Below are 26,624 nucleotides of genomic sequence, written 5' to 3' on the forward strand. Positions count from 1 at the left end.
ATGCAATAGAGGATGTGGGGAGAGTAAAGGTGAATGTATTTGAAGCCATTGACCATTATCTGGAGTGCATCAGAAAAGCATGCAGAGTTGCTTCAAGCATACCAACTTTTCAAGTGAGTGTTGAGGGACTACTTTCTGGATTAAAATTAATTTTAAGTGATAATAGGTAGTCAATGAAGAACGATTTGCTGTCTGCCATTTTATTTATTAAGATCAACGAATAAATTTTAGATTGTACATTCATTTTTTTAATAATAAATAAATTAGTTTCAAATAAAAGTTTTTTTTAAATGTACTTATATATCAAAGAAAAAATTAATGTAATTCCTATATGAATATTTTAACCGGAGCTTGGAGTGGGGCACGTAACAGGGCTGTAGCAAATAATTTGATGCTAGAGCAGAGCAACTGAAAAATGTGGTCACTTTAAAGCCCTGTTTTAAAATTATAATTTCATAAATTCCAACTGATTTTGATATAAATGGGGCTGTAAGTGTGATTGTAACCAAGTCTTACCAACTGTATTTTAAAAATGAGCAAAATAATTGAAAGAATGTATATAAAGGTAATTTAACCATAGAAGCAGTACCCTGTCAATTTTATAAACACTTAGTGTGTCTTGTTAACTGACAGTATGATTAACCATCTATTCATTTTGTATTATGAATCACCAATTTTGTCAATTCACATTGTATATTGATATATGGAATAAGATTCTAATCATCTTTTATTGTATTTCTTCCAATATGGTATATATTAATTTTTGTTATATATATAATTTTTTGGTATATATATATATTTTATGGTATATATAATTTTTTGAACTGACAGTGGTTTTGGGTTCTCGGGGATGTGAAACGCAAAGATATGTCAAAATTTTCTGGAAGTCGAATCATGGTTCCCATTACAATAGGTAGCTTTCTTTCTTATGAAATCTATCTAAAACAGCAGTATTCTACTCACATGGTTAGTGTCATAATAGAGAAAAAGTGATCTCATTTCATAAGATTTCACTTTAAATAGTATATTTTGCATGTCATGAATAATTTTAGTTAATATATAGTTAAATATACCAAATATCCACTTAATCATCTCTTGCAAGCATGTACTTGGTACTATGGGCTAGAATATGCAATACATTTTAATAGATAAATACACAAAATTTATTACATTTAGAGACAACTATCAACAGCTTTACCCACACAGATTCTATAAATATTATTTAAGCAAACAGCCTCTTTAAAATGTCTTCTTTGCAAATTTAACTTGTTTAATGAATAATAATAACTGAATGAATCTTTTAATCCTATCAAAATCAAAAGCTACTGATGCTATGTAATTAAAAAAGATTTGATGAAAAAAATTTTTTAAATTCAAACAAAAATAAATAAAATAAGTAAATAGCACCAAATGGAAACACAAAATTTATAACTGTGATTAACGTTTAATTCATATTTATCTGTTTTGTACAACTTTCTTATTCTCTTTATTGAATGATTTAGTCTGACTAGTCAACACAGTCTTTTACAATGATTGGTTCACGCATGCACAATAGCTTTAAGTAGTCTGGTGTGGACATGTAACTCTGTATTATCGTCAGTTCATTGTTTGCCTTTGCAATTCCACATTGTCGTCAGTTCATTGTTGTTTGCCTTTGCGAGACAGTGTGTTATGAGTGCAGTAATAACAAATCCTGCAAGTTATGAAGTTCAATTAGTGATTAGATTTCTAAATATAAGAGAACATAATATGCTGCTGAAATTTACCATCAATTGTGTGAAACATTTTGGCATATTCAATAAGTGAAGGAAAAGTGAGGCAATAAATCATGAATTTAAAGCCATCCAAATGTTCATCAAGAACAGAGAAGTGGCAGACCTCTAGTGTATGGACTGATGATCTCACTGAACATGAGAATGCAAAAGTGAGAAAATCATCGCTTTATGATTAGCAATCTTTCTCTAGAATTTCCAGATAACAATGTTGAGAATCGTGACTGACATTGTAAACTGTGTGCATGATGGATGCCAAAAATGTTGGCAAATGCTCATAAAAATTACAGAATGACATCTTCATGTGCTTTTCTTGACTGCTTTAACGAGGGAGAAGAATTTTTTCGCATATTGTCACTGGTGACGAAAAGTGAATTTCAATGCTGAAAAAAAAAATCAATCCATACAGTGACATCATTCCAGTTCACCTAAACCAAAAAAATTGTAACAGCCCAGTCTCAAAGGAAAATCATGGCAACTGTATTCTGGGGCCAAAAGGGTGCGCTTTTAATTGATTTCATGGAACATCCATCACATCATAAGTTTATCGTGAAACACTTTCTAAACTGCATCATGCCATTCAAAACCGATAATAGGGAATTCTGAGATCAGGAATTGTTCTTCACAATAACAAACATCCACATACAGATGCATGCACAACTGAAATGATTCAAAAATTTGGATGGGAGATTTTTTATCATCCTCCTTACAGTCTCTTGATCTCACGTCCAATGACTACCACCTCTTCCTATATCTCAAAAACTGGCTCGTGTCTTAACAATTCGAGGAAAGCGAAGAGTTAAAAATCTTTGTGCAAAAGTGGCTACAATCCCAATGAGCAGAATTTTATGCAATGGGTTTAAAGAAGCTCGTTTTAAGATATCAAAAGTGTTTGGAATGATATGATGATTATGAAGAAAAATGGAATAAATATTTAAGTATATGTAACCATTAATAGATTTTTCATTTTTTCAACTGTTCTCATTTTGTTACTGATCAGCTATTACTTTTGACCTATGCCTTGTGTGTGTGTGCATATGAAAAAAATTCATTTTTATATTTCTTTTGATGACAATTGCACCAAAGAATACGGTACCTACTTTTTCACTTACATAAATATACTGTGATAAATCTATTAAAGTGTTATCTTGATATCTGAAACATAGTTAAGCTACTTGAATTCAAAGAGTTATCACAGCCAACCTCTGTGGCACAAGTGGTAGCATCTTGGCCTTTCATCTGGAGGTCTCGGGTTCGAATCTGAGTCAGGCATGGCATTTTCACATGCTACAAAAATTGTCTTTCATCTCATCCTCTGAAGTAATACCTAACGGTGGTCCTGGAGGTTAGGCTAATATCACAATAGCCAATTGCACCAACAAAAAAATACTGTTTAAATTAAACTATAACAAATTATTATTATTAATAACAAGTAGCATTTAAAGAAAAAATTTGTCCTTGTACAATAGTGTTAAATAAATTTAAGCAATATAGATTGTTCAGTCTTATTATTTTTTTTATAATTATAAATGTATATGGATTTAAAAAAAAACTTCAATATTATTTTAAATTAATGCTTAAATATATTATATACTATGTATATATTCACACCAATTAATATATAAAATTATTAATTATTTCATAAATTTTTTTAAGACAAGAATCTCAGTGGAGTGGTGGAAAATTACTGGAGGGAGTTGAGTTAGGAGGGAAATATAGTAGGTTAAAGATCGCAAAGATCATGATAATATACAAGAGTTTCTACCAGAGCAACTGGGCCTTGATGGATCAGGTGTACCTGTTTGCGGCTGTCCTCCGGGATTTGTTTGTTGTAACAAACGTAACTTTTTAGCAGCAACACGTGGCATCTGATGCGTCGATGATGACATTGTCGTATATGTTGTCATCGCATATGATTTAAGGTGACTTTTAATAGTATTAGGTAATGGCAACTGGTCGATACTATACACTGTTGTACGTGCAACGATAGCACGACAACATAGCTCCTGCAATGTTAGCACTGAAAAACATAACAATACATAAAAGAATTACAGAAGACAATGTTAAATATAATGATAACCTTATCACTATATTATCTATGAAAAACACATTTTAAAGGTCTATAATGTTTTAAGTCCTTGACTTTTGATTAAAAATGCATCAAGGTATACTTTCTGTTGAAACCAGTAACAAGTATCTTGACTGCATCTCCTGGTAACAATGTATTCAAATATAATAAACACGACTTCCTAGCCAAGCAATCCAAAGATGAAGTAACCCAAGACTACATAAAAAAAAGGGCATATTAATCCTTAAGCCCAGATTGATTTAATACATTTAACCACACATCAAGAAACTATACCTATTATTTATATTCACCCAACAAAAGTTTTCTAATTTTTGTCACTTCTGACACAAAAATTGATTATTATTATTATTACATAGTGAGTATGTTAAGCTTCTTCTGGAAGCTTCCATCATAATACTTTGTATATCATTACGCAATTTCAAACAAACATATTTTACTGTGTTGTCAGTGGACAACACAGTAATATCTTTAAAATTATTCCTTTTTTCAAAAATTAACTCAATGAAGAAATTACTTTTTCTTTTGCTTATAGTATTTACCCTTGAGATCAGTAGTATCTTTTGAAATGTATTTTAATGAGAATATCAACCACTAGCCATCCAATACATTTGAAAATTCCTACTAGTCAATGGGTATGGAAAATAATTTTACATGGAAAAGCAATCCAAGCATTTTCCATTGAAAAGGTTGCATGGTAATAATAAAAATTAATAATTTACTTCTTAATTTGACTTACCTTTATTCGATCTCCACAATCGTTCCATTCCATTCCTTTGCAGGGCACGTCTAGAAAGTTCCGTAAAACTTTCTCTAATGTTAAAATTACATAAAGGGCTGACTTCAAAAAAAGCCATTTGATTTTTGGCGGCATACGCTTCGGCTTCACGAGTACCAACTTGTCTCTTGAATGCCAGATGCAACCTGTTACCAACAAGCACCTTGGGCACTCCTGGTGCATGCTGAAAAGGAATAAATTTCATTACTTCTACACAAATAGAAAAATACCCAATTTATGTAATCTTAAAAAAGATGTATGATATGGTGGTAAATGAAGAAGGATCTTTTTTCCTTGGCCATTTCATCAGACACCAGTTTGAAATTTAAGTTTAACTTTCTTTACTTCAATAAGCTATTTTTTTCAGAGCATCTTCTGGGTAACCGATTTTTTTTTAATGTAAACCACACCTTAATCTGAATCCCTTCTCTGAAGCAGTAATGGGAATCTTTTCTCTCTTCCTTCGAGTGATAAGGTACATTAACTGTAATGATAACACTTCCTTTGAGAAGTACTACCATAATGTTATCTATCATCTATTTTTCAAAACGTGAGCTCTGCATTTTATCATGGTAGTCCAGCATGGGCTACAACAAATCGAGGTCCTTTGGAAGCAGCTTTCAGTCCAGTCAATAATCCTGCTAAAAAAGGCATCTTGGTGTTTTAATTATGACATCTTCCTTGTTTTTCAAGATGCAATTACTCTGTTCGTTTTTCGTTTATTTAGAATTCTTAACACAGTAGTCCGGGTAGATTTAGGTACCTCACAAGTTTACTCAACTATAAAATTAATACTATCCTGAGGGTTTGTTTTTAAAAAATAATCATAAACATTAACTTCAGTTAACCTTTTCCCATTCCTAATTGGCTTCTTTTTTTTTGTGGAAACTTCTGTTGGCTGAACTCACTTCAGGTAAAAATAAATTAAAAATAAATCTAAATATATGGATAACATAAATGGATTAAAACAATTAAAAAAAAAAAAACTATACACTATAAACATCCTGTGCGGTATGCAAAATCACAGTCATGAAATTAATTTAATGATTATGTAAACTTTATGATGCCGGTTTCATCAAAATACAATAGCTGACTAAATTTTATTCAGAAAAGGATAAAATTTGTATAAGATCAGCCACAGCTATATTATAGCTACAATATAATAACAAAATATAAAAATATAGTTTAAGGAGGTTTAAATGTAAACAGAAAGATTTCTGTTTGAATCAGAATATTATAATCAGTCATTAAACATAATTAATTGTCAAAATCTGTTAACTGATTTATAAATACATACATATTAAAAAGAATGAAATAAACTTGATTAATGAAAAAAATAAATACACATGGAAATATTAAACAACATGTGATATCAAAAGTAAACAATTCATTTCCTTTTTCCACAGTTGACCATGAATTGCAATTTTTTTATAAAGAATAATACTTGAATTCACCTTCATTTTAATAACAGTTTCGATAAAACTGTCATTTAGCATAGTTGATTCCATTTATGAGTTCATCATTGCTTTTGAAGTATTGAGTAGCAAGCCCATTCTTTAAATTTATAAACAGATGAAAATCAGATGTTTCACAAAGGTGTGTGTATGTGTGTGTTTGTGTGTATGCATCCACTGTTTGAGCTATTTTTTTATTTCAATATCAATGAACTGAAAGCAATGACTTGTCCCCTAACACTACTGTGAACAAATTTACTTTCTTCAATCTGATATTGCTGAAGATAAGTTAATGTCACTCCCATTCTTTTTGTTTTATGAACATTTTTAAGTTGTTTCGGTATCCGTTATGTACAGTAGATATGAAAACCCTATCTGTTTGTAAGAATTCCACTGATCTTGTATCAGTGGATCTTGAAATTTGAGGAAAATTTTCACTAATATCAGTAATTGTGAAGCTGCTTTATCAAGAATGGCATATTCAGTTTTTTTCAACAAGTTCATCAATCACACAATGGTCTTCTTTTCTCGTTATCCACTAATTACATTATTGCTTTAGAAGATAATAATGTTGACATTACAATGACACTGAACTATCAGTATCAGATGGTTTACTCGTTGATAATGGATCTAAGCTGCAGATGTTCCTTCTGCTGGGAAAAATTGAATGACGTTAAATACCTGGCAACTGACGCAAGCCACAATAATCATCTTCATATTTCACCACATACTGCTCCAGCATTACAAAACAAAAGGGCAACTGACTGTATGTGTGATATTATTTAAGCAGCTGTCTACTGCACATTCTTTATTATCGAAAACAGTTCGTTTGTAATGCTTAATCAGAGGTTAACTTATAAATAGCCAAATTATTTATTATATTTTAGATGAACAAACTTAAATTTTATTTATTAAATATAAACTGATTAATTTCTACCTACTTCAAATTAAAAAAAGTATGTTTACAAAACCAAATAAATTCAGGAAATCTCATGATTACTAAATTCTTTTTTTTTTCTAAATTCTGTTATACTAACTTTATTTTAAGCAGAAATTATGGTTAATTTTAAAATCCATACTTCCCTCAAATACATAAAATAAGTTAATAATATACACTTAATAATAATAAACAGACAAACAAAATAAAAATGGCAATAAATTTTAGTAAAACAGGATAAATATAAAGAGTAAACTAATAAAAATTCCATACCTCTTCGACTTCTTTAAGCCAACGGTCGATTCCATCAAATGACCATTTATTAGTAATATCATACACAAGCAAAATACCTTGGGCTCCTCTTGAATAGGAACGTATTATAGTACAAAATCTTCCTTGACCAGACGTATCCCATAATTGTAATTTAACCCTTTTACCATCCAATAATATCGTAGTAGTTTTATAAGCTGAAACAATACAAAAACCTCGAGTAAACAAATAACTCATTACAATAATAATAAATAAATCATTTCTGAAGTTGAAAAAGAACAACAGCTGATAAGTTTATTAAGAAAATAATTGAGAAATGCCCAAATATAGCTTTAAGAAAAATGTTCAATAAATAGTAAGACTTCAATACTATGTAATCGAAAGTAAAATTTGTACCTTGCAGAAAATTATACAGTGCAAAAGTATCTTATAACTTCATCCTAAACAGGATAGGCCTGTATGATTTTTTAAAAACACACTGGTATGCCATGTTTTGAGAAAATATAATATTAAATGGTTTGCAGTAATGAATTTTAGGATTCTACAACATAATTACACGCACACTGAAAAGTGAAATTATACACTAATTTGGGATAAACTTTTAGTACAAGATAAAGAAAATGAATCTTTTGAGCCTAAGACTCATGCTATGTTTAGCAATGTGGTCAGCCATATCTCAAATGTTAAAGTAATTGCTTATGTTAATTTTAAAACAGAAAATATCAAACTTGAAAGTATCATTAGTATAGAATGTATGCAACTGCTGGTGGCATAATTCATCAACCGTTTCTGTAAATTATCTCTAAATTTCAATCTCAGGTAGGCTTTAAAATATTGATTTAAGGAGGCTATAAACTAATTTCAGATATTTATTTTATCAAAAACAAGATTAAACGTTTTTCTGATAACTCCGGTGAAGATGAGGCTATTAATTAGCTCTAATTTGTCTTACAGAACAAATTCCAGTACATTGTTCCAGTACACTGAAAGCAAATGATTAAACATTTAACAATTTAAAAGCTTTATCACATTTCACCATGCTGTTTAATGAACTGTTTAAAAAATGTAAGTAAGATTTTATTTTAGATAAGTGTTACTACATTTCTCAGGGATTATTACAAACTTAGCCAATGTTCATTGGATAATTAACAAAAGTTATAAATAGAAATTAATAAACAGATAAAAACAGAGACAATCTGATTGAAGTCCCGTACAGCACAGACTGTTCCAGTACACTGAAAGCAAATGATTAAACATTTAACAATTTAAAAGCTTTATCACATTTCACCATGCTGTTTAATGAACTGTTTAAAAAATGTAAGTAAGATTTTATTTTAGATAAGTGTTACTACATTTCTCAGGGATTATTACAAACTTAGCCAATGTTCATTGGATAATTAACAAAAGTTATAAATAGAAATTAATAAACAGATAAAAACAGAGACAATCTGATTGAAGTCCCGTACAGCACAGACTATGCAAGGAGCAGGATATCTATTTAAGTTATGTAAAAAAAAAAACTTTTACCATGCAATATAATTTGATTAGCATAGGGCAAAAGTATTTATTAAACAAATATTTTATTAATAAAAACTGAAATACTTTATAAAATGTTTACAAATTAAATACTCATAAATATTTATTCAGAAGGTAAAACAATTAAGCATAAATTTAACTAGGCTATCGTTAATCAATTAATTAATCTATCTGGTTTAATTATATATTATCTTATTTGTTTAAGTCTAGTCAAAATATTCATTAAAATTAACAGTTACTATTAGTTATCATATGGCTTATTTTGTTTTCAAAAGCAATACCAAATGACATTTATTCAAATACATTTGTTATATCTTTGCAAATGCAACTAGTGTTAGTTTCTCATTAACCTACTTAGTATAAACATAAAAAAATAAATAATAAAACTGAAGACTAAAAAATAAAAATAGTAATTATCATCATAACTATTAACAGTAATGTACCACAGGTGGTCCATCTCATTAATGTCATATATTTGGCTAATTTCCTTTTATTTTTAATGCTAAAATACAGAGTATTTATTCACACTTACTTTTTATCCACTTAATATTAGCTACTTAAGTTACATATTTTAATCGATTTATAATACCCGTTTTATGTGTAAAACAATAGATAATTTGTAAAAGCGTAGGAAAGCTACATAGAGATTGAAAATTAATTTTGTTTTGCATATGTTGGAGAGAATTCAACTGAAAGAGCTACAAACTACACTATACAACAATCTGAAAAATGATTCAATGGATAAAAAATTAAGATGACATGAATGAGTTTGAACTGCGTCTGACTCAAAAATTGTTCAAATCTTCTAAACTGTTCTGTTTAAGAATTTCACTCGCTCAAAATTTAATTTCAGAATAATAAAATATATTTGTTAGTCAATGCTAAGTGTTTGATTATCATAGCAATACTAATGACTAATTATTTATTTATTGTGTTTTTTTATAAGATATTTATTTTTTAAACAATAATTCCAATTTTTTTTCATAAGACAAATATGGATTTATTATAATAATTAATAAAGATAACTATTATGTTCAAAAACTTATTAAGAATGCTACGAATGGAGCAAAGCAGTGTTTACAAAGAGGGATATGTGTGAGTAAAACAGATGAAATTGCTCTTGTTTAAATACTGTAGGAATTCAACTCAAGCGCAAGCTGTATACATGCAATAACTTAGTTATTTTAGACTCTTAGGCTTAAATAAATAATTTAATAATAATGTATGGTTGTGAACAATTGGAAAAACATTTCATGGTTATATAAATTCATGCTGTGCATGCTAAATATTATAAAAAAACTCAGTACTTCTGTAATGATGTTTCAGAAACATGTGTCTGAGTAAACTATACATAATAGTGAAAAATTTGAGATTTTTGTGAGAAATAAGCTTTTTGTGGTAATGCAAATAAGATTGCATCATTTTTATTTTCTGTATTTTTAATTTATACTTATGAATGTCTCTTTTTGAGATAAAAACTTATGAGAAAAACTATGTAATCTTCTGATTTTGAAGAAATCATTAGTAACATTTTTGCTTAAAGTACAATGCAGCAATGTGTCTTTGACGACTCAAAGAAAATATTTCATTATAAACTTCTTATGTTATGATTGAAATTGGAATCACAGTTTCATAGATAAATTACGAACCAGCTGCACAAAAATGTAACATAATAGAGAGAATCATTAAGTTTGATGAATTCATATATATCACTTATTAATGCACAGTGCTGTCAAAATTCTACTGAACTTCGGCATTCACTATGATAATAAATAGTAATTTATCATAATATATGGAAGCTTCCACAGTTCTTAGAAGAAAGTGAGGAGTTATAAATATAAATTCTATAGAAATGACTAATTGTACTGTGTTTTACATACTATATAAAAAAAGCATGCCAAACAGCCAAGCAGATGAATGGACAGGTGGTTACAAATTTTGGGATTAACACAATAAATAGTTATAAATATGATATTAATTAAAATAAACTGCTCTTTACAATCTATTATGACTTCTATTCAATACTGCAATGTATAACATGGATTAAGTAACCTAACAAGGACTAAGCTGTTTTACTAGTGGTATTTAATACTACATAACTACTACAAGGCCAGAAAATATAATTAAAGAAATCTTTTTTTCCTAAAATGTTACTACTGATTAAATATAAAAACTATATTAAAGTGAACACGGCAATACAAAACAATGCAAAAGGTTAACAACAGTTGTTGAATAAAAATATATTAGAAATTACCACTGCCACTACAAAACGGTGATTCAGAAGAACCGTCCTCTAGTCCACTCAATATTTCTTGTTTTCCAACGTCACTGTCACCGACTAACAAAAACTTTAATAAATAATCATACTGCTTTTGCTGTTGACATAATGATCTTGTTTCTACTGCCATAAGTGTAAGTGGGCTTACACTTATGTTTCTCTTGCGCATAATAAAAAATTTATTATTTTAATCAAGCCCACCACAAAAAACAAACGAAAAATATGCACTACTAGCTAAATAAATATACAAAAGTTCATATCTTAAACACTAAACGAAATAAACCACAACAGATATACTGATTTCCATTGTTTCATCACATCACATCTGTTATGTCCTATTATTTACCATCCATATTGGAGTAAAAATACCAACTATGAACAACAAAATGTAAGCTTAGAAAAATTTCAAATACATATAAACTCATTTCATTTATGTTGATTTAGGTTACGTATTATCTGATAAAGTTATTAAAATGTTATAACTAAATAAAAATTATAAAATTGTCTGTTTAGCCTACACTTTGTTGAAAAATGCCTTAAAATTCAGTATCAGTATTATAATGTAGTGCTAGAATTATAATCCAGAATAATCTTATTTTCCTAAATTACTATTTTTAATTAAAATGAGATGAATATCCAGGGATTTGGTAATAAATAGAAAGTAAAATGTATGTATGAAATACTACGTTGAAAAATTAAGATATACCAAAGTTTATCACCCTGTTCTTGTTTAGCAGCTTGGCGCTTGTAAACATAACCTGTTGTGTAGTTAAATTATGTTTTTGTATGAAATTAGGGGCATTTATCAACCCCTTACGTGTATGACTTTTTCGGATTTTACATTTTCCTTTAAGAACGTATAATGGCGGAGTAAAATTTTTAAAATGGCTTCAAAAAGGTAATATTTTGTATTTTTTATAATTCAAATATACCATTTGTCTTCTATAAACCTACGTAATAACCGATATGATGGTATAAGTTCTTTTTTAAATCTCTTGAACTAGATATTTAAAACTCTCTACAAAACATATTTGGTTTATTAGAAAAAGTATTGCCGATAATTTCAAAACCTATTCGTATATATAAAATTAATTAGCTCGAACATATTGAATTAATATTATGATTTTTTTCAAGCACATTTCTGAGAAAAAAATGGTCATATTCTTTCTAGTCTAAATAAAACATTTTACATCGTATAAACGTCGTTCAAATTGTTTAATAAAACTGATTCCTTTGTGAATATAAAACAAAATAACCGACTTAGATGCCACATAAAATGATTTTGTAACATCGATTTAAAACTGACGGCGTACATAGCCAGTTCCAAGGCTACATGATCTGATGTATCAGGATTTACGAACGAAAGGGTCATTTCCAATGTGTTTGTTTTCTGTTGAACGCCAAGTAAATCATTGTGTTATCATGATGAATATCATGTGATTTCAGCATAGTCCAGGCACTAGTACAAGGTGAATTTCATGATTCACCGTTAAAATTTTTGAAGTGTCAGTTTCATAGCTAATATAGTTTATCTTAGTCATGCAGCATCATACTACATAAAACTATGAATAATTTTTATTTTTGTTTGTAGAATGAATACTTAAATGTTTTTTATCACTTATTGTGCAAATTAGTTACATAATGGTTGTCAATACCTATCTGTTACACTTAGTTTAATATGTTAAGATGTTAGTGTTTTGTAATTTTTTAAATGTTAATGTTTTACAAATTGATATATATTATTTTACGGAAGAGGAACAATTTACTGGAGATTTTCAATAATGAGGGTGAAGCCCTCATTGTGACAGAGTGATCACAAAGTCTCATTCCATGATGTTTTTTTTAACCCTGCCTCCCGGAACCAGACCCCCATTTAAGCATGAATACGGTTCCCGGAGGAGCCTTCGCCTCTAGCCGCCAGTTGAGGGAAACGCCAAGCCCGGTTATGCCGTTCCCGGCTTTCATCATCCAGCAACCGGGACTCGGTCCTTTGTGCTTCGCCTCTAACGGGGACGCTCCCGAACGGACGACTTCGCCGGGACTCAGTCTTTTAGCTCAGGGGCTCGAGAGTCCGCGCACTTCATCACCACCACCCTCCCTTGCAAGTATGGGCGAACGGCAGCTCCGTACGGAGCTATCCCTCACCCCCTAGCTTCCTGATATTTTATTTGCAGTATTCCCGTCAGTGTCGAAGTCCACCGACCGCGTAACATCGTTCTTACGATCGTCCCCCACCTCAAGATGCCCAGTTACGGCAGCACTCGGCGTTCCTCGTCTCCACCGCGGGCACTGGAATATCACGTGTTCCGGCGTGTCTAACTCTCGATAGTAGGGGCAGAAGGGGTCTTCAGCTCTTATTCGTCTACACAGGTATGAACAAAAGACTCCCATGACCGGCCAGGAATTGTGTCAACCAGAATCCCAGTTCGCCAGACGGAAGTCTGGTTCCGTGATCAAACGATGCGTCCACCTCCCTTTTGTGGACACAACCCACCTGGCTTGCCAATCCCTGTAGACAGTTGCGTTGTCATCGTCTTTACACACACCATGATAAACTTGCGCACGAGCCGCCACCAGCTGTTGAAGTGGCGGCTTCCTTGTCATCACCTCAGTTGAGACCGAGGCGTATGCCAACGCCACCTTAAGAGCCATACGACCCTCCAACGTTGGGTACTATCTTAACCAAGTTCTTGAAGTCTGCCCAGCTTTCTCACTCACCGCCTGGATGTGGTGAGTGAATGACTGCTAACGGTCCAACTACACCTCAAGATACTTGGCGGCCTCCAATGGTGATTGGGCCACAGCTCCCTCCATCGATAGCGGGAAGGGCACCAGTCGCCGCCTTCCCGCCATTGGAACAAACAGAGATTTGTGGCAGTACAAATGAAGTCTCACCCCGGCTAACCACTCACCGACCATCGCGTTAACGGCATTCGCGGGACTGTATCACCTCTTCTTCAATCTTTGCCACCAGGGCCAAATCATCAGCGTAGACGATAGAGGTGACACCCTGCAGGAATCACAACCAGAGGACTCCATCGTACATGATATTCCATAGGTGGGGACTCAAAATGGAACCCTGCGACCTATAATGTAGCTTACATGTTGAGCACTGTATATCATTAGAGGTGATTGTTAAGAAGAATCAGCTGCTTTCAGTTACTCAACCATGTGCCAGGTTTATAAGTTGATGTTATTTTGGCATGTAAAGTGTGAATTTTGATTTGTGCAGTGGCTGACCCTTAATATTTATTTGAAGAAAGACTTGTTATTAGTTAAACACATAAGCTTTCAGTTGCAAATGAAAATTACAGTAGCATGTAAGTTAATTTGAACACAAGGAATTTTTTGTTTAGTTCAATCTTGTGGTTACACTACTTGACCGCACCCATTCTGTGGGATTTCTGTGTAATGTGAGGTTATTTAGCAATTTGCATGTTATAAATAGTGTTTTGTGAAAATTTCATTTTTTATTACAAAAAAATATTTTTTTATTCTTTCTTCTATGTGTCTTGAATATATAATAATGGCCATAACTTCAATAAAACATTCAATAATTGTTTCTTTTTCTTAGCATAACAATATTATACGACAAATAGCTACTTAGTAAGGTGTCGGTCTAGGAACAGTTATGCTATTTTAAAACAATTTAAAGAAAGTGGCTCCTTTTCATTTCAAAGGAAAACCAAATGTGGCCATAAAAGAATAAAATAATACAACACAGGATTAGTGAGAAAAAGTAAACTTGATCCAAGATTTTCTGCTGTGGGCTTAAAATGAGAATTAGCAGCCAGTGAAACAAACTTACATGTGACAACTGTTAAAACCGACTTATTGCAACTGGATGCAATAAGATGGATGTTCATCGGCCAGCTAAAAGTAGCTGTTAACATCTAAAATGTGCAAAAAATAACTTTTGTGGACCAAAATAACATGCCAATTGGACCAAAGACTGAAAAAAATGTTGTATGTTCGTTTGAGTCACACTTTTATGTTCAGGGACAAAGGGTTCCATATGTTACAAAAGTATCAGTTGAAAATTCATCACCGGCTCATATCCAAAAATTAATTATACATCCCCAGAAAAAAAATGTTTTGGAGGCACTTATTCATTACTTCCAGTAGAGGATTGTTGAAAACTGATGGATATATCAATTCTGAAGGAAAGGATTTTAATACAACTTCAAAACAATTTTCCACAAGGCAGTAGGGTGTTCTAACAAGATTTGGCGCCATCCCATACTGTCAAAAAAATGGAAAAAATTTACAAAGAATGAAACATTATACTGCTCTCATAGCCAGGTAATTCACTAGACTTAAATCCGTTGAAAATCTTTGTACAAATTCCTTCTAAAATTTTTATAAAAAAAAAACTCAAAAATTAATTGTTTCACATAATTTGACGTCAGTAAAGCAATAAAATTGGATGGTTTTGTAGTAAAGTAATCAAACAATGTGTAGTACACTTGCTGAGTTGATGCCAGATTGTGTATGTGAAGTAGTTAAGAATAATGGAGGACATTAGCAATTAATATGTTTGCAAACTGTGTAGATATGATTTTTTTTTCTAAATAAGTTTAATTTTTATTAAATAATGTCTGTGTTCGAATTAATTTGCCTACTACTGTATGAAGATAGATTCATTTGTTTTTTGAAGTGCTGCCCGTAATAACCCTTCGAAAGTGGGAAAGAAGAGCAGCTTCCACCAGGTCACTCCTTTTTCCCCTGGATCAATTCAGGTCATTCCCCACTTTTATAAGAAAATCACAAATCGCTGTTATATGTAGTGATATGGGCAGCAATATCTGAAATACAGTTGATTGAACCATAGAACTTTTTAAATGAATATTTTATAGGATGGTGAATTGATAAGGTCTCTGAAATTAAATAACTACCTAGAAATCCAGACTTATCCTGTGACAAGTTCCTTTGGGGCATAATCAAAGAAAAAATCGACCATTTATGACTTTTATCCTCCAGCATAGAAGAGAATGTCTAAACATACTTAGTGACTGAAAAAAGAGCACATTACAGGTATAATTTAAAGTTTTACACCTAAAACTATTAAATTAATTAATTACAAACAAGTCATGTTTATCTTTTTATGAAAAGTTACTTTTTGGCCACAGTGTAGTAAGTTATGCAGTCTGTTCAAATTTAATTATAAGTAATTGCTTTTTCATAGATTATAAAAAAGGAGAAGAATTAAATGAAAGATTTTTTTTATTTTTATATTCATGAGCTTAATTTAAAAAACATATTTAAAAAAAAACATTAGCTGATAATAATATTTTATCCAAATCCAGTATTTGCTCTTCAACATACCAGTAATACAATTTTTTTAGGCATTATATTGTTACAGAAATGACTAGTTTAAGTGCGTCACTCAAGAAAATGTATGTGAAAAATATGTTGTTTTTTTTTTCTCCTAATGTGTATGTAGCAATCTGTTCAACTAGTGAACAGTAAGCAACTTCCCTATGATCTCGTATGATGTGGATGATATGTATGACATGTAAATGAGTTGTAGTCTTGTATAAACTCAGACTGACCATTCGTGAGTTTTGTGATTAATTGAACACCAATCACCAAAGTACACTGGTATTTACTGTCTAGTATTCAAATCCAGTGGTGGCTCGCGTATAGGCACTGTGGGACAACAGCACCCTCTATTTCCACTTAATATTATCAATAACATTTAATACAATGAGCCCTTCTTTCTTTAATTCTTTCTTTATATTTGCATAATACATAACCCTTAAGCTTAATATCAGTAGCCATCCCCTGGTTTATGAAAAAGATACAAAAATCTTTGTATGGAACTGTGCGCTTCACAGTTCCAGTGGCATGGTGTTTAGCTGTTGTGCGCATGTGCACATAGGAAGCTGCAAGGAAGAGAGAGCACTGTCACTCCTGCAGTGCCGACCCTGGTGTGTTGATGTAGGTAGTTTTTTTTTTACTCTTGTGCTTAAAACCGTGTACCATATTCTTGAATGTGAAAAGTATAGATTAGATTATTATCCTGATTTCTGCCATTCTATTTGATTTTTTTTTTTCGGTTCTTTTATTTTACAGGAAACTTTAACCATGGCTTTGAAAAGGCCCAGAAAAAAATTTTCTGGAGCAGCATCCCCACTAATTTTAGCTACGAGCAGCCACTGTTCAAATCCATATAAAAGCAAGTAACTTTTATTAGAATTCGAACCTTATTGAGAATCAGCTGTTAAATGACTGATTTTGCAACAAGTTTACCACTAGACTAGCCTGATGAAAAATATGAAAATAATTTTTTCATTACTTTTCTTGTAGTCGAATTAATAAATATAACAGCTGATTTTCATTTATTTTTTAAAATGTGTACAATTAATATTGTTCTTCAATCTGAAAATGAATATATACGTATTATTGGTGTTAGATAAAGCAAAAAGAGTATTATTTTTTAAATCTTAAGTTTCATACTTGTCTTAAACATAATATTATTAAATGCCTCTTAATTAAACTGCATTCTTCTTTGCTGAACAAATTTAAAGTTTTCTAATTGATAAAATCCAATTTCTTGATATATTTTATTATTTTTCCTGTTTAGCCTCCGGTAATTACCATTCAGATAATACTTTAGAGGATGAATGAGGATGATATGTATGAGTATAAATGAATTGTAGTCTTGTACAGTCTCAGTTTTAGACCATTCCTGAGATGTGTGGTTAATTGAAACCACACCGCCAAAGAATACTGGTATCCACGATCTAGTATTCAAATCCGTGTAAAAATAACTGACTTTACTAGGACTTTACTAGAACGCTGGAACTCTCGACTTCTAAATCAGCTGATTTGGGAAGATGCGTTTACAACTAGACCAACCTGGTGGGTCGATAGATTTTATCCAGTACGACTTAAACACATACACACACAAATAACAAGTGCCCTTACCATTTTATATTTCTAATGTGTTTATCGTAAGAAATACTAAATAATTACATTCTTTTTTTTAAATTTATACTTATCAAGAATATTGCTACCTAATTATGCATAAAAATGCTCATAAATGTTTTATCTCTGTCAATTTCCTCAAAAAATGTTAACAGTGTTTTTTGTGCTAGAAATATAAAAATTAAACAGACCTTCCCAAACAGATCTTTGTTTATCTCAATGTTAAGTTAAATAATCATAAAAAAAAAAAAAAAAACAAATCTTGGTCATATAATTTTTTCTGAGTGTTCAAATTTTGAGTGTGTTAACTAACGTTTGGTTTTAAATTCAGGAAAGTTTTAGTTTATCATTACATTTGGTTAAGCAGCTTTTACATTAGGATATTTTTTAATAAACTTTTGAGAAAAGTCTTTAAACGCTAGAAAAGTATGGTTGGTTATCATTGATTTATTTACATGTTATTTGGAAGCACTGATTAAATTAAAATTTGGTGTAATTTTGACAATAAAAGTGCATAAGATTTTATTTAATAATTATTAATGATAAAACTAATAGATACAAAGATATAGTATATAAAGGCCTCACAGCCACCATTACTATGACTGCAGATGTACAAATAAGTTAGTTGAACACTTAAAAATTTTTAAATGGACCCAGATTGGAAGCTGTCATTTTGGAATTTAAGTAGGGAACCCTCTCTTACCTCCCTGCAAAAGGGCATCAATAAACTTAGTTGTAGACTGACCACCTGCCCTTGTAAGGTAAACATATTGTTACACATTGACCTGCCAAGGCCACCAAAATGGAGAAGATATTCAACTCTTTAGTTTGTCGAAAAGAGGGGAAGTAGTGTTATTTTAAAATTTGTATTATGAAAATTAAACCAAAGGTTGATAATAACATCTTCCAGCAAATCTTATTAAAGTTTAATATAAGGAGATACAAATGTAAAAATTGACACAGTTCTTGAAGCAGGCTGGCAAGTATTCATTCTTCATTAAGTCTCCAATTTTCATTAGGCAGTGTCACACACAGGCCTCTCATAACGATTTGCAAAGAAGGTTGTGTACTTAACAGATTATAAAATTAAGACTATTGATGATAATCTATTGGAAATATATTACATCTGTTTCAATTTTCCTGATTAGGTTGATATTAAATAATCCTGTGAATTAAAATAACTTGTAGAATTCTACAAGTTGAAAAAAAAAACAAAAATGCCATTTTTTTACAAACTGAGAAAAATGTTTGGTGTTATATATATCCAGATTTGAAGGGAACTCAAGAAAAGCGTTTTTAAATATATAATATTCATGAAACTCTATAGCTTTCAGTGCTCTAAAGCAGTGTTTCTCAACACAACTGATACTGCGGACCAATAAAAATTTTAAGTTTGTACTGCTGACCACACAAAAGTTGCATACGAAACTGAAGAAAGTGCAGCTTTTTTTTAGTAATTTGCAGACTAATTACCTAAAAAGTTCAATCAGTACTGTAAACTCATAGTTGTACAGTAAGCAAGTACTCGGTTTTCTCAGTTTTATACATTATTATTGTCATTAAAAAAAAAATAAATAATAATGGATTTAAAGTTTGTAAAACTATGTAATAAATGTAAAGAAGTTCACGGACCATTAAAATTTTCCTGTGGACCACCAATGGTCCTTGGCCCACCGGTTGAGAAACAGTGCTCTAAAGGGTTTCCATCAGAAATTGTTTGGTTTTTTATTTTGTTATACTTTTCTTGTAGATATGTAGACATTTGTAAAAGGTGCGTAGAATGAAAGTATAATGTTAATATTTATGATATAGCTGTCATAAATTGGCTATTTATAACATAGAAAATGTCAGATTTTTATAAAAAAATGTTATTAGATAAAATTTATTGAAAATGTTATATTAAAATTTAAGTTTTTCTATCAAGAAAATCATTTTTAACATGATAGGATTCATTTAATCACATTTTTGAAATCCATTATAACCTAAGTGTAATGAAGTCTAAGACCCAATTACTCAGTGCACTGATATAATTAAATACAACTTTTATATCAGTTTTTTTATTAAACAATGATAAGTCCATCAAACGTGATGCTTGAACAAATTGACAGACTTTCATTTTATATGTAGTACATATGTAAGTATTTTTGGGTAACATTAAAGGTACATTTTTGGGTACATTTAGTATACTTGCTTTTGAACAGAATGGTATTGAGTTCAGTACTCGCAAATAGTCTTGTATTTTTTTCCACTTTTTCATTTCTTCCACCGTCATTGATGAAATGGATATGTAAAAACATTATACATAATTTAATTTTTAAGAAAAACTAAACAAATTTTGATAATATAATGTTAAAATTTAATTACCAAATTTTCAGTCACTTTGATGGCAATTTTCAATGTCTTAAGAATAAAAATTAATCATGATTTTCATCTCTGACCATCCTGAACAGAAACACTGCAGATATAAAATCATGTCCAGTGTCGTGTTTATTTACTAAGTATCAAATTGTATTTAGGTGTAAAAATGTTTAGTATTCTATTTGTTTTGTTAAATTGTACATTTTCCTGTTTCAGAAGTAAATATTTTAACGATAGTGAAGAAAATTCAAAAATACGAACAACTAGGAAAAGATATTCAAATTCTCAGGATGAAAATTCAAAATTTGTGAAAGAATATCATAAAAGAGCTAACAGTGGTGAAAGTGCCATCTGTACAGATGAATCTTCTAGTAAATGTGATAACAGTAGAAATAACTTGATAGGAATGAATAATATTTCATCAATGAACAGAGTGAAAGATGCATTTTATGACATACCTTGCATTGAACTTGCTAAACGATTGTTAGGAAAAGTATTAGTAAGAATTGATGATGACGGTACTGTATTGAAAGGTAAAATTGTCGAGACTGAATCTTATTTAGGGGGTGATGATAAAGCGTCTTTTTCTTATAACGGTAAAATGACTCCAAGAAACAAACCAATGTTTATGAAACCAGGGACTACTTTTATTTATATAACCTACGGAATGTATCATTGTTTTAACATATCATGTCAAGGTATTCAATTTTTTTTATTATTATATTAATTTTAATGTTTTATTTATAGTTGAACTCCTACTACCCAAACTCACATTATCCAAATTGTACTTTTCTGGAAATAACAGGATGGGCACTAGCCTAGCCTATGATCCTAAATCAACGAAAATGTGCTGATGGTTTTTTTTTAGATCAGTTATAAGTTAAGAAATTACAAAATTGATGTAAATAAATCTAAAATTACACAAAAGATTAGGATGTCTGCCTCTTGATTCCACGTCAGCTAAAATATCTTCCAATCATTTTTAGGTATTTATTTTAGGTTAAATGTTTGTTAAAAAAATTATTAGCTTACTGTAAGTCTACAGTCAAACAAAACTTTACAGGATCAGGTCATTTGCCTGAGATCCCAAGTCAACCAAACTGTCTATGTCTACTGATTGATTCTTTTTGTTAGCTGTGTAAAAATAAAGAAAGGTTTCTTTTAATAAAAAACAAAATTATACGGTTGTTTCAAGTTTATAATTTTACTGTTATTAAAAGCAACTGTTCAACAGTATTTACCTACTGACCTTTTTATCTACCATTTAATAAAGTAAAAATTAAGTAAACTTCCAGTTTGATGTACGCGGTCTGTAAATAAAGTAATGAGACTAGTTTTTTTTGGTAGCCAAAGTGGCAACTCTGTAAAGTTATTAGTAAACATGGTTATATGAACAGCTGATTTATATTAGGTATTAATATTTTTAGTCTATTGTTGCCATGTGAGACATAAACTTTTCGTGAAAAGAGTTTTTGTTGTGCGTTATAAAAATGAGTGATAATAATTATGAGCAACATTTTGCAATCAAGTTTTGTGTTAATCTTTTAGAATTCTACTGAAACTATTCAAAATTGAAAAGGGCGTATGGAGATGACACTGTCATGAGCCCAAATTTTTAGGTGGCTTAAAGCATTTTCAGATGGTCAGGAATCAGTTGTGGACAATCCACGTTCTGCACTGTTATCATCAAAAAGTGATGACAGTGATGAGCAAATCAGAGACTTGATATGGTATGACCAGCAATTAACTGTCAGAATGATTACAGAACAATTGAATTTGAACATACTACAGTCCATCAAATTTTGACAACGAATTGGACATGAAATAAGTTTGTACAAAATTGGTCCCAACAAACCTCACTATTGAACAGAAAAACAACAGGGTGGAAGTGTGCCGTGAATTGAAACTGATCCTGATTTTCTAAAAACATGTTATTACTGTTGATGAGTCTTAGATATTTGAGTACAACCCAGAAACAAAACGCCATAGCAAGGAGGGCACATTTTAAACTCACCACATCCCAAAAAACCAAAAATACGCAAATCTGAAATCAAAACCATTCTAATTTGTTTCTTTGATAGTAATGGCATTGTCCATAAGGATTTTTTGCCTACAGGACAGACTGTAATTCAATATGTTTACCGAGAAATTCTTGAAAGTCTGTGGAAAAGAGTTGCCTGCATGAGACTAGTCGTCAAAGACAACTGTATGCTGCATCATGACAATGCACCTTGTTACACTGCACTCTCAATTAATATGTTTTTGGTAAAAAAAAAAACATTCCTATAGTTCCTTAACCACCTTATTCACCTGACTTGAGTCCCTGTGACTTTTTCTTGTTCGCGGCTTTAAAAAACCTCAAAGGACACCATTTTGGAACAGTAGAAAACATAAATAAAAAATGTAACCGACTATCTAAAGGATATTCCGGTTCTAAGTTTCAACACTGCTATGAAGAGTAGGAAAACTGTTTGAAGCTTTGTGTAGCTTCCCAAAGGAACTATTTCAAAGGTAATTGTAAATAAAACATTTTTCTAAACCAGTCTCATTACTTTACTTACAGACCTGATATATTAGTCATGAAAAAGTGCTCTAGTTCCAGGACTGTTACACAAAATTTTATGAGCAAAACTTTACTGTGAAGGTTTTGTGAAATAAAGTGCTAGTGAAATAAACCATATCCAATAAAAGCAACAATCTGAGAGTATACAAATTAAACCACAATGAATGTTCTAAGTGGTACACTAGGCAGATAGGATTCACATATACAAAGAATACAAAACCACTGCACTCATCACCATCAGCCTTCCAGATCATCTCATATAAATAAATGGATGTATGTATGAATACATTAAATAAAACATGAAAATGTTGTTGACTGTAAAGCACGTATAAGCATAAACTTCTTATTTAAGCAATATTAAATTTATGAATAAAAATACACAAATTTGACAAAAACAACACATAAAACAGATAACCAAAACATGTATCAAGTATAATATTTTATTGCGTGCTAAAATGGATTTCCCAGCTTTGTCAAAATGAAAAGCTAACTATAACAGCTGCAGCAGTACTAAGAAAGAAACTGAGCCATTGTGAAATTCTAAAAGCACATTTCATGTTATTCTGGAATTGTGTTTAAATTTATTAAAAAAAAAAAAAAAAAAAAACTTTTAAGGATCAAGAGGGCAGACTACTTCTTGAAGTACTCCAATCACCAGTTTAATTTACTATACTATTAATTTTTATATTTTATTTTCTGCCATACTCAGTTGACATAAAAGAAAGTATTTTATGATCTGAGCTCATTTTTCAGAAAATCATTATTTGTTGATATTATTGAGTTTCATATAAAATAGAGGGAAAAGATGAAAAATTAAATTATTCAATAATTTATATAAAATATTTTGGGAGTGTGTTTACATAATTTTTTTTTTGTGTTTTATATTTTTAGAATAGTGCTAGTTTTATCTTCTATAAATCATTTGTGGTTTTAGGTGATGGTGCTGCTGTTTTATTAAGAGCTTTAGAACCAATTGAGGGAATTGAAAGAATCACTCAGAATAGACTAGTAAGTTCTTGTTTCCTTTTGTTTCACATTTTCATTCATCATGTATAATATAAACAGGGTCATTCACGGGAACAGGATGTTTTTAAAATAATCATAAAAAATTGAATATTTACTTTAAAAAAGTTTTATTGGTACTGAAACACTTGTTAAATCAAAGCATTTGTTATTTACTCATGAACGAAAAATTAAGTCCGGCAAGTTATGTCCATTTTGGACAATACATTGTTGTAGCCTTTCACGGTAACTGGCCTCAATTCTTTGCAGCATGTCTACATCAATCTGGGTGACGTGATAACTAATTGCGATCCTTAAATCCTCCAATGTACGCGGTTTATTGCCGTACACACGCGATTTCAGAAACCCCCACAGAAAAAAATCACAACTACTCAAGTCGGGGGACCGAGGGGGCCAAGGAATGTCGTCGAATCTGGAAACGATCCGTCCCGGAAACAAGTTACGGAGAACAGCCATCGTTGCCCTCGCTGTGTGCGCTGAAGCTGCATCCTGCTGGAATAACACATTTTGAAAATCGATTCCCTGGTTTCGTAACTCAGGGATGAAAAACGTATTCAACATCGCAATGTAACGATCAGCTGTTACAGTTACGGCAGCGTCATTTTCTTCAAAAAAATATGGTCCAATAACACCGACCTTTCCTATTGCACACCAGACAGTCAGTCACCTTTGAGCTATGAAGTGGTCTCTCGTGAAGCTGATGTGGGTTTCTTTCTGCCCAATACCAGCAATTCTGTTTGTTGACGAAGCCATTCAGACGAAAATGGGCTTCGTCACTCATTAACAATAACAAATTTTCATTTTCTTCAAAAATGGTAAGCATTTGTCGACAAAATTGTAATCGCTGCGTGAAATCTTGCTCGTTTAACTGCTGCACGATGGCTATCTTGTAAGGATGGAAATGCAGGTTTGTATGCAGAATTCGTTTTACCATACTTGTGCTCATTTGAAGCGCTGCTGAATGCCTCTGAATAGAGTGGCGTGGGCTTCTGACAATGGCTTCCCTTACTCGTTCGATGTTCTCCGGAGTGCTAGTAGTTCGTCGGGGACCCGGTGGTTTTTTCTTCAATATTGAACCGCTTGTTCGAAGGTTGTTTACCCATCGCAATATTGTGTTACGAGAAGGAACACTTGCATTACGATGGATATTAAACTGATGGCGGAAATCTCGCTGGACAGCAGTTACAGATTCATCATTTCACACAAAACTGTCATACGCGTAAAGGCATTGGTCTAGCGTCCACGGCTCTATCTCAATGACTAAAATGTAAATGCTATGAACAAAGGAAACGTCAGACACCAGCCACGTGCCCCTCCCACCACGAACGCCCGAGTACAACCCACTTCAAAAACATCCGGTTCCCGTGAATGACTCTGTATATATTTTTTAATTGATTGCCCAGAAAAGATTGAGTGATTATTTTGTGATATGGACTGCGGACTGCTTTGAACATTACCTACTAAGCATCGTGACAGTGTTTAATGATCTTTGGAAACCAGTCTATTAAATGGTGCTTCTGCCATTGACATTATACATTTACTTTGTGATTTTCAGGATAAAAATTATTTTTTTATCTGATATTATTTTTTCAGGATGAATATTTTTTTTTTAATTTTGTCCTTTGAGTTTAATATTATCCATTTATTTTATTTATTTTTTGTATACTTTAAAGTTTTTATATACATTTTATTTTATTTTTTTACTTTGAAATGTTGCAGATATTATGAAACAATGATATAAAGAATGCTTCTTCCCAGGACTTCTGTAATAATATTTATTATAGTTTGTTTAGCTTATTAAAGAAAGCTTTTTAATTATTTAGATTTAGCTGAATAGGTTATTTAAAAATGAATTTAAGTAATGTGTTATTTGTTTTAAAAGTTGAGAAAAGAAGGGTGATTACAGAAATTGTTCATTCTGTTTCTTGAAATAAAAATTTCATGAATTCTTCAAGAAGGTTTGATAAGTTCATGGAAAGTAATGGCACAGATGTGGTTAAAAGAATTCTGTACTTTATGAATAAAGGATCAAGTCTGCAAAGATTGTTTTTTTTTGCTTTCTCTGCTACATCTGTATTACTGCTGCAGCAGCTTACCTATAAAGAGAAACTAGGGTGATAGGTCAATATTTTGGATTATTTTGGATATCAAGATTTTTGCTAATGTTGACATCTCAAAACTCCCTTACTCCAAAAAACACTCATTTTATGAGTTTTTAAGTAAAAAAATTGTTTAAATGAATTAATTTTTTTCTTTCTTTTTTTTAAGGCTTTAGTAAATTTAAATAAATGTGTTATAAAATAATAATTAGATTAATCTTTACACTAAGTGTAGTCTTTTTTTATAGTTTTGCATGAAAAATTGAAATGATTTTAAAAAACTTATAGAATGAATATTTAAATCTATTACCTTGAAATATTTATTATTCAAATCTATTATTAATGTTTTGTTCCCTATAACTATTGCTGTTATATTATAGTGATTGTTCCAAATTTTTATGTCGGGTTTTTTGTGATTATGACATTTCACTATTTGTCCTGTATCTAAAAAAGTAAAAGAAATTTTAGATGTATGTACACAGTATGTCTGAAAAGTTCCCGAGCTAAATTAAATAAAAATACAGATTTAAAGATAAACGG

The 26,624-nt window shown here is 31.1% G+C and overlaps 2 protein-coding genes across 2 annotated transcripts in view; one reads left to right on the forward strand and one right to left on the reverse strand.

Annotated features, from left to right (window-relative positions):
- Window positions 1-3,365: 3,365 nt before the first annotated feature.
- Window positions 3,366-11,440, reverse strand: Rab40 (RAS oncogene family member Rab40). The gene is made up of 4 exons (XM_075375336.1): window positions 11,088-11,440; window positions 7,301-7,494; window positions 4,598-4,820; window positions 3,366-3,792 (listed from the first exon to the last, which is right to left on the reverse strand). The coding sequence occupies exons 1-4, from the start codon at window positions 11,278-11,280 to the stop codon at window positions 3,512-3,514; spliced, it is 891 nt and encodes a 296-aa protein (XP_075231451.1). The 5' UTR covers window positions 11,281-11,440; the 3' UTR covers window positions 3,366-3,511.
- A 411-nt stretch (window positions 11,441-11,851) lies between these two features.
- LOC142330276 (putative 3-methyladenine DNA glycosylase) overlaps window positions 11,852-26,624 on the forward strand; it is a 28,467-nt gene continuing 13,694 nt past the window's right edge. The window contains exons 1-3 of the mRNA XM_075375466.1: window positions 11,852-12,009; window positions 20,616-21,097; window positions 23,897-23,970. Coding sequence (XP_075231581.1) covers window positions 11,996-12,009; window positions 20,616-21,097; window positions 23,897-23,970 — 570 coding nt within the window. The 5' untranslated portion in view covers window positions 11,852-11,995. The remainder of the gene's footprint in view (window positions 12,010-20,615; window positions 21,098-23,896; window positions 23,971-26,624) is intronic.

Source organism: Lycorma delicatula, chromosome 9, assembly GCF_047948215.1.
Source record: "Lycorma delicatula isolate Av1 chromosome 9, ASM4794821v1, whole genome shotgun sequence".
In the NCBI taxonomy this organism is placed as follows: Eukaryota; Metazoa; Arthropoda; class Insecta; order Hemiptera; family Fulgoridae; genus Lycorma; species Lycorma delicatula.

Excerpts from the sequence above, each read along its gene's own strand:
- Rab40 (XM_075375336.1), bottom strand. The coding sequence starts at position 11,280 with ATGCGCAAGAGAAACATAAGTGTAAGCCCACTTACACTTATGGCAGTA. Across the intron at positions 4,821-7,300 it reads GGCTTAAAGAAGTCGAAGAG|CATGCACCAGGAGTGCCCAA; the intron begins GTATGGAATTTT and ends ATTCCTTTTCAG. Across the intron at positions 3,793-4,597 it reads ATTGTGGAGATCGAATAAAG|TGCTAACATTGCAGGAGCTA; the intron begins GTAAGTCAAATT and ends TATGTTTTTCAG.